This window comes from Sinocyclocheilus grahami, unplaced genomic scaffold (genome assembly GCF_001515645.1).
Source record: "Sinocyclocheilus grahami isolate Dianchi unplaced genomic scaffold, SAMN03320097.WGS_v1.1 scaffold2563.1, whole genome shotgun sequence".
Lineage (NCBI taxonomy): Eukaryota > Metazoa > Chordata > Actinopteri > Cypriniformes > Cyprinidae > Sinocyclocheilus > Sinocyclocheilus grahami.
The window spans coordinates 38937-48613 of record NW_015507742.1 but is presented as its reverse complement, the minus strand read 5'-3'; the positions used below and the strand labels follow the sequence as shown (position 1 = coordinate 48613).

The 9677-nt window shown below is 36.9% G+C and overlaps 2 protein-coding genes across 3 annotated transcripts in view; one reads left to right on the top strand and one right to left on the bottom strand.

Moving 5' to 3' along the window:
• Nucleotides 1-5620: 5620 nt before the first annotated feature.
• The window catches only part of LOC107575309 (sodium channel subunit beta-1-like), an 11052-nt gene continuing 6995 nt past the window's right edge, over nucleotides 5621-9677 (bottom strand). The window contains exons 2-4 of one of the 2 annotated variants that reach the window (XM_016261708.1): nucleotides 8466-8529; nucleotides 7429-7595; nucleotides 5621-6404 (exon numbers count right to left, since the gene is read on the bottom strand). In XM_016261708.1, the coding sequence (XP_016117194.1) occupies nucleotides 6114-6404; nucleotides 7429-7595; nucleotides 8466-8529 (522 nt within the window). In that variant the 3' untranslated portion in view covers nucleotides 5621-6113. Of the gene's footprint in view, nucleotides 6405-7428; nucleotides 7596-8465; nucleotides 8768-9677 lie in introns of those variants that run through there. The other variant, XM_016261707.1, reaches the window with a different exon arrangement.
• Nucleotides 8937-9677, top strand: part of LOC107575308 (zinc finger and BTB domain-containing protein 22-like) — a 12441-nt gene continuing 11700 nt past the window's right edge. Inside the window, exon 1 of the mRNA XM_016261706.1 lies at nucleotides 8937-9578. Coding sequence (XP_016117192.1) covers nucleotides 9170-9578 — 409 coding nt within the window. The 5' untranslated portion in view covers nucleotides 8937-9169. The remainder of the gene's footprint in view (nucleotides 9579-9677) is intronic.

Here is a 9677-nt window from a genome sequence, read left to right as displayed (position 1 = left end):
CACACACACACACACACACTCACTCATTTACACACTCTCACTTACACATTCTCACTCTCACACATTCTCACTTATATACTCTCACACATTCTCACTTACACTCACACACTCACTTACACTCTCACACACACACACACACACACTCACTCACACTCATTTACACACTCTCACTTACACATTCTCACTCTCACTTATATACTCTCACACACTCACACATACTCACTTACACTCATTTACACACTCTCACACTCACTCACTTACACTCTCACACACTCATTTACACACTCACTTACACATTCTCACACTCACACACATTCTCACACTCACAGTCTCACTCACACACACACACACATTCTCACACTCACATTCTCACTCACACACACACACACACACACATTCTCACACTCAGTCTCTCACACACAGGTTTGTTTTTGTGAAAAGTGGGGACTCTCCATAGGCGTAATGGTTTTTATACTGTACAGACCGTATGTGCTATTGCCCCACACCTTATACCCCACATAAAGGACGAATATGACAGAAACTTTCTGCATTTTTACTTTCTCAAAAAAACGTACTCTGTATGATTCATAAGCGTTTTGTAAAATGGGGACATGGGGTACTGTCCTCACAAGTCACCTTCTCCATGTCATACCCATGTTATTATCCAAATCTGTGTCCTCATATCTCACAAACACGCGCGCACACACGCACACACACACTCAGCCGGTAACGGAGAGCTGTCGGTAGGTTCGGATCTATAAATAACCGCGCGGCCTCGACGCGCATCTGCTGTTACCGATCACCGAGCGCTGTCAGCCACGCGGAGGAACCGTTAGCGTTACCTTGTGAAGACACATAGGACATGATCCTCCGGCTCTGGCCGCGATCAGCTCGCTCCGGGATCCATCCCCGCTCCTCCAGCGCGACGCGACGCGAGCTGCTGTATCGATCCGAGCGCCGAGCGCAGTGATGTGGCCGGACGCGCGTGCGCAGGCGCGAGCTGGAGGAGTAACGCGCGAGTAGCTTACACTGCTGCTGCTCAGCTCGAGCTCAAGCTCTCACACGACCCGGTTTAATATGCACTCATTTGCTATATATATATATATATCTACAGTGCGTGCATAATTATCAGGCACGTTGGATTTTTTCTTTCCAAGCACATTTGATCAACTCCAAACCTCATCAATCTTAATAACTACTATTGATCTTGTATTTCATCATTTATGAGTGATATATAATTGTCCATGACGGCTGGAAGTGCAAAACTCCTTATATTCAGCTGTGCAGAATTATTAGCATGTTTTCTTCTACTGATAAAATGAGCCAAAAAGAGATGAGAAATATTCTATTATACAGGTGTAAAAGCATCGGGAAGCATATTCATATATATAATGTACAATGCATGCATAACTATTAGGAATGTTAATATTCTGATCATATTTCTTTCCAAGCACCTTTGACTAATTCCAAACCTCATCAATCGTAATAACTACTATTGATTTAGTAATTAATAATTTATACGTGACATATAATGGTCCATGAACACTGTAAAAAATTAATCTGTAAAATAAGAGAAAAAGCACTGGCAGCTCGTTACACATGACATTATCCTTTCATTTCACAGACATTTCTGTTAACTCTAAAACAATGCAATGAAGTGTACAGTTCTAAATACTGGTAAAAAATTAATATGGAAAAATTGCTTAAAATTATAAAAAAAAAAATTTTGAGTGAAGTGGAGATGGACTAAAAATGTGACCCTGGACCACAAAACCAGTCATAAGGGTACATTTTGTTAAATTGAGATGTATACATAATCTGGACGTTGAATAAATCAGCTTTCCATTGATGTATGGTTTGTTAGGATCGGACAATATCTGAAAATCTGGAATCTGAGGGTGCAAAAAAATCTAAATATTGAGAAAATCATCTTTAAAGTTGTTCGAATGAAGTTCTTAGCAATGCATATTACTAATCAAACATTAAGTTTTGATATATTTATGGTAGGAGATTTACTAAATATCTTCATGGAACATGATCTTTACTTAATATCCTAATGATTTTTGGCATAAAAGAGAAATGTATAATTGTGACCCATACAATGTATTGTTGGCTATTGCTACAAATATCCCCCAGCGACTCAACACTGCTTTTGTGCTCCAGGCTCACATATAAAAATGAAAGTCAATACAAATGCTTCTTCTAATCTCTATGAACAAAACTGTGTGAGAAGTGTGTGTGATTACAGCAGGAGCAGCAGAAATGAATTGGAGGTCATCAAATCTAGTTTTTGGTGCCGGAGGAGCTGTGTGTTAATTAAAGCAGCACAAACATCCCAGAATCCAGCGCATCGTGCGCATGATGTTTGTGCTCGGGATAAGTTTGGATTTCTGTGATTTTACATTCAAAGTCACATCGAGAGCAGAGCAAAATAATATCCAGTGATTATCACTTAAAACAATATTGACAGAAAAACAGCCAAACTGAAGAATCACACCCATCATATTTCTGTTCGATATTCATGCAAAACCCAGAGACGCCACAGAAGTGAACATCCACAACATCTGTAGTGAATTTCACAAAGAATCAACAAAGAAACACTGAATGAGAGTGAAGTTTTGAAGTAGAAAAACTCAAATTTAGCATGTGAAGTACAATTATTCATTCTGAATGAACAATGCTTTTTTGTTGTTGTTTTTGATTGAATCTCAGCTCATTCGTCACACGGGAAGCTCGGCTCCACTGCAGTGCATTATGGGATACCGTGCTCACGTTTGCCAATGCAAAAATAATAACAGCATCATTCTTCAGCAATACTGTTTATTATTAATATTATTAAATTATCCTAAATAAATGTTATGTTGACACGTTTGCATCCTTTGTCATGTTCTTGCTTCCACCACAGGATAAAAAACAAAAAAAAGAAGATAATTGTGACTTTTTTTTATATTTGCAATTTTTATTTAAAATTATATATATTTTTTTTCAATTTTCAAGTTTATATATATTTTTACAAATATTTTAAATATTTATTTAAATATTTTTTATTTATTTTATTTTGCCAAGAATGTCAGAATTGAAAAAGAAAACGTGAGCTAAAAAAGTCCCAATTACCTTTTTTATTTATTTATTTTTAATACCTCTGTTAATTCTATTTCACCATCTGTTATAATTATTTTATGATTGTTTTGATATGCTGTTAATTTTGTCCGAATCAGGTTATGATTGTACATTTTTTTCTTAACCATCTGTAACGATAATTTTATTATTATTTTATATACTGTTCATTTTGTATTAAACATCTGTTATTATTATGATTATTTTTAAATGCTGTTAAGTTTATGACTTAATCACTGATTTATAATTTACAACTTATATCAACTAAAATGGTTTCTACACCATTTTTTAAGTGCAATAAAATCTACAACTGTAAAATTATATCTTGTATGATAACTTCTATTCATATGACACTTAATTTTATATAGATAATGTAATGTGTATATATCATCAACTGTGTAAAATGTACCATTTTACAACTCTTTATTGTCATAAATAACAACGAGATAACATTAGAGCGACCTACGATGTAAAGTGCAATAAGAATCCATAAAGTACAGTACTTTATATCAATTTATACATCATTGTAAAACTGTTTCTAAATCTGTCTTGGACCTTTAAAACACTGTTAATATGTCTGAATCATGCTAGGATTGTGTTTAACTCTTTAATATTTGTACATTTTCTGCCCAGCGCTCGAATGGCGTTAGTTAGTTCTAGTCAACGACTGCATTAACAAGCAAATGAAAGAGTCCACAGAACTCATTTAAACTCATTTAATTTCTCTCCGCCCGGCGTCTTACTGCGCTTACCCACAATGCATTTCACACATTCAGCGAGTGCTTGCTACATACAAGAGCTAGAGTTAGATTCTCATATTGCACTTGGATTATACAACAACTAGGAGTTAGAAACTCTCTTGAGCTCGTCGTGTATAGCGTTCGCCGAGTCTCCTCCCGGCGTAGAAGCGTATAGAAACTGCGTTTGCGTTCCGTAGCATTGCATGGCGTTTGGCTCTCAGATGGTCTTACAGTATAGATACACGTATATATATATATATAGATATAAGCAGTGTTGGGGAAAGTTACTTTTAAAAAGTAATGCGTTACAATGTTGCGTTACTCCATGAAAAAGTAACTAATTATGTTACTTTTTATGGAAAGTAATGCGTTACATTACTTTTGCGTTACTTTTTAAATCTGTACAGGGCTCGCTTGCTCGTTTTTAACATTAAAAGTTCTATTTTAAGCCTTTTCACAGCAAAAGTGAAGTGAATGCGCCTCAGGCTGAAGGGAAAGTACAGTAGAATACAGAAGACGACATTTCAACACACTTCAGCAATAAATAAAGACACACAGATGTTCGTCTAGAGTAATGTGTGCTTATTAGTACGCTTGAACTGCATCATCGAAGACATTGGTTAATAGAACGGGATTAAATACATAAAGCATATTTGTGTTGTTTAACATTTAATTATTGCAGGTTTGCGTCATATTCTGAGTTGCATTATTTTTATTCATTTTGAGGAAAACTGAATCTGTGTGTTTTGTGAGAGAGATGAATTAATGCATATTCATATTTATTTTAGAGCTACAGTAACATCTTCTGATTTCTGTCACCATGGCAACACCAGAGCTGTCAATCAATAAATTGGAAACAAAAAGAAACTTGCGTTACTTATTTGAAAAAGTTACTCAGATATTCTCTTGTAAATTAAAAAGTAATGTGTTACTTTACTAGTTACTTGAAAAAGTAATCTGATTACGTTACTTGTAATGCGTTCCCCCCCAACACTGGATATAAGTATGTGGCAAGACCAACAAAGATGGCTGGCTCGTTACTGATCTCTAGTGCAAACTCAGTGTACTGCGTCTCTAGAGTATTGCTGTGGTTTTATCCATGCATAGCATATAAAGGTCATGCGGAGGAGGTCAGGTCAAGAGGAAAGAAACGCTTATAAAACAGAGACAGTGACAGCAGCTCAGAAGGAAGAGCGTCCCGGAGAAACCTGCGGACGGGAAAGAAGAGAGAGGTTGGAAAGAGAACGCAGGGAAATCAGGACTAGTTAGGGCTGCTAGTTAACTCACCTGTGCTAGTGGACTCATTCTGCTACCTGCACACCGGCGCAGTTGTCCTTGCTCTCGGACGCGATGGCCAGATACTCCGCTCTGCAACACACAACACAAGCATCTCCTGAAGGAACATACACACACACCGCTGCAAAAACACTCATTTTAGTATTACTGAGATACTGCGGTGTTTTAAAAGATATTTAGAATCTGCTTTGATTTCAGTCATTTCGTTGTAAACACTGCCGTCACAACTACTTGACTTTTTGTTTTGTTTGAAGTCATGAAAACGTGTGCTTTTCTTCATTTTAGTTTTAGTAAACCATTACTTTTGAGCCTGTAAAGTTGTATTTAATGATTATTTATAAATATATCAATTATTTATTATATATATACAGTGGGTACGGAAAGTATTCAGACCCCCTTAAATTTTTCACTCTGAATTATCTGCTTTTTGCAAATTAACTGGTATAATCATTTTAAAGGTCCATTTTGGTTCATTTCCAGAGATACTGGGATCTCATTACGGCGCCATTTCCAAGTTGTTGAATTTTCCCATTTTTAATGGTCAAAAACCAAATGTGGGTCACTTTGCATTCAGCAGATATTTTCTGTAATTAAAGAAGAACGTCTGAAGAACAAATAATGTTGAAACTATAAATGTAGACTATCAAAACTACTGCATTGAACAGAGTGACAAAAATGCTCTTTTGCCAAAGTTTGCATGCCTGTAACTCATAACGTATTATATATATATATATATCTCAATATCCTTTGAGATTATGGTTCTTAATGAACTTTTCTTTTGCTGTCTCCATTGTTAAGGCCCCAAGTAGTTCAGTTCCAGAGATACGAGGATCACAATGTGGCTCCGTGTGCAAATTTGACCCATTTTCGAAATAATATAATTTTTACCGAAAACCAAATACACTTTGCATACAGCTGATGCAAGGAATGTTTAATATTTTGGCTATTCATTTATGCATTTCATTCACCAGAAAACACAGTGATTGAGACGCAGATGTCAGGTGTTGTCGTACCTTTGGCCACGACGGTGAGGGGCACCAGTTTGGTGGCGATGGTGGAGAACTCGTAGTGCTCGTAGCTGAGCACGCGGTTGAAGATGCAGCGGTAGACGCCGGAGTCGTTGAAGGTGACGTTGAGGAGGTCCACAGACGCGTCCTGAAGGTCAAAGGTCTTCTTGCTGCCGTGCCACTCCATGCGATCCTGAAAGCGCTCGTCGATGATGCTGGACGCCTCGCCGTCGTAGCTATAAATCTGTCCAGGAGACACGCCAGAGCTCAGCAGAAACACCTCAGATACAGACGGAGACGGCTCTCTTCGCTTCGACATGTTCTATCTTTCTATCTTAATCACCTGCTTTTTTTATTTAGTTAGTTACCTATTTAAAGCAATCTTCACGTATTTATTATAAATGTTATTTATTTTATTTGAATTATTAAATGCATTTATTTTAATAATGATTTATTTCAATCAAATTATTTAGATATTGACTTAAATTTTATTTTAATCATTTTTAATCAGTTATTTTTATTGACGTCAAATTGCAATTATTTTAATCAAACGCTTTCTTTTATTTTAGTCATTCGTTTATTACTTATTTACATCAAATTTGATTAATTTTAATCAAATATATTTATTTTACTAATGTTTTATTTATTTTAATCAAAGGCGTTTGCTTTATATTTTTATTTACATCATTTTAGTCAACATTTTAATTTAATATATTTTACTAACGTTTTATTTATTTAATGCTTTTGTTTATATAGTCATTCAATTATTTATTTATTTATATTAAACTTAATTTATTTTACTTTATTTAAATAAAAAATTATTATTTAAAAAAAATTGAATTACTATTTTATCTGAATCAATGAATTTAATGAAAAGTATTGATTTGAACAATGTTGTATTTATTTTTAACAAAAGCTTTTGATTGTTTATTTAGTCATTCATTTTTTATTTATTCAGATTAATTTTATTTATTCAGTTCGATTCATTTTAAAGTAATTTTTCTTATCAATGTATTTATTTTAATGAAACGTATTAAATTACTACGCATTTATCTAAATCAGATTCTATTGAAAAGTCTCATAAGTGCTCTGTGTTTCCAGTCTTGAGAAGAACACGCCCGAATCTGAACATGGCCATAATGACTTCAATTATCCTCCGTTCCTGCATAAAGCATCACGTGACCTCAGAACCTGCACAGAGGAGCCTTTACTTTCGCATCTGAACTCTCCGTGTGTTCCGGCGCTTGAGCGCGTCTCGTTTAACTCACGTGCACGAAGTCGGCTTCTCCTCGCGCCTTGAACAACCAGTCGACGGTGGCTGAGGCCTCCACCTCTCCGCGCATCTTACAGGAGATGCATCCCAGCTTGAAGGGCTCTCCGGCCACAGCTTCAGTGTCGGAGTCCACCTCGGCACAGGCTCCGCTGCACAGAGACACTGCAGAGACACGGTTAGAACACAACACCTTCATAGACCCCGCCATTTATGCTCAAATACCATCAACACTGTTTCTATCACCGTTTATCTGCTCGTTATAGCACTGTACTGTAGTACTCATTTATTTAATGCTTCGTTTATTCAGTTATTTATTATTTACAACACATTTTATTTTAGTCTATCTATTTATTATAAGCGAGTTTATTATTGCATTATAAATGCATCATGATTTATTTATTTTAACAAACTGCTTTTGTTAATTTTTTTGATCAATGTACTCATTTTAATCAAATGTATTAATTTACATCAATTTGTATTTATTTACAATTACTTAATCAAAAATATTTAAGTTTTGTTTATTTAGTTCTATCATTGCATTCTTTTTTTGCTCACTATAGCACTGTATTTTTTACATTTATTTCATCAGTTTATTTACCTTAAACAAATGTATTTATTTAATTGCATCACGAATTTATTTTCTTATTTACAAAATAATGTCATTTTAATAAATTTTTATATAACATATAATTTTAATAATTTATTTGAATCATGTTTTTCTTCACATTGCAATTACAGTCCTGTACGTATTATTTATTTATTTAAATCAAATGCTATTTACTTTTATCAATGGATTTGTTTGATCAGATTTATTTATATGCATTGTTGTATTTATTTAATCAAATGTTTTATTTATATAAAAAATAAAATGCAATATAAAATATATATTTTAAAATAAAATGTCGCTTTTTTTAATCATTCGTTCATTTAAATCCATTTAAAAAAAATGATTTCCCACTTTAATCTAATTAGTTTGGTTAAATCCCCAGCGGGCCCCGGGCCCCGGGCTGCAGTCCTGAGGGTGAGACTCACCGGAGAGCGCGCAGAACACACACACAAGCAGCAGACGTCTCATCTTCATCATCTTCATCATCATCGCCGCAGCAGATAAACACTCGGTCTGTCCTCTAGTGCTGGATCTTCATGAGAGCTTCAGAAGAGTCACGTGACCTACAAAGATGTTTAGTGTGCAAAGCCAGCCAAGGGCCCCGATTCTCTGCCTTATTGCTTTCCTGGCTCTTTAAAATCAAACCAATGAGCCGAGATCAACAGCAGCTCTGTCTAGATCATCTGCGACACGAACTAGCATCTAAATAAAGCATTCATTGACACACATGCATACGCAGCGCATAAGACTTTTTGGACCAATTCCAGATTTCTGTTCTGGAAATGTATGCAAATGAATGCATATACAAGTAGATAATGCCTTATTTGAATATTTAAACATACAATTTCAGAAAATTTGAAATACAAAACAATTGTCTTATCGCACTGTGCCGGGTAAGTATAGTGATGTCTGTTAGTTAAAATTTTGAGTCTATTTATCTGTAGTGTCTTGCCTGTTTTGTGAATCTGGCCCCTGGTTATTTAGCAACAGAAAAGCATAGTATGCTACAGCACACATTACAGTCCTGCACGGACAAACGGCGTAGCTCTAACTGGAGCGGCTCTGAACACTGCGGTTCTGTTGCCAGGTTCTGCTGAAGAACGTCACCACGGTGTCTCTTCCCTCAGTCATGGACCCTCTGGCCTTCGAGAGCGTGTTAAACTCGGCCTACACGGGTCAGCTCAGCATCGTGCGCGACGACATCATCAACTACGTCACGGTGGCCAGCTTCCTGCAGATGTGGCACATCGTGGACAAGTGCACGGACATCCTGAAGAGGTCGCGACCTTTGGTCCAGGTCACCCCCGGCGGGGCGGCGTCCTCCAGTCACCAGTCGCCCAGCAGCTCCGACTGCTGCTTCGCCGATCCGGAGGACGGGGAGCGAGCGGCGAGCGAACAAACTCTGGAAAAACGGCCGCAAAGCGCACTACCGCCTCTGGCCACATGGAGGCGTCCGACTCAGAGCAGGTGGAGCAGAAGCAGCTTGACGTTCCCCATCCGAACGGAGCCCGGATGCGGCCCGAATACGGGAGACGAAGGTTTCCACGCATTCCCCGTTGCGCCTTTGCCGTCCATCGAAACTTCAGACTTCGCAAGGCACCGAATCCGCGCTCGCCTCCGAGGAGCGAAGGAAGACG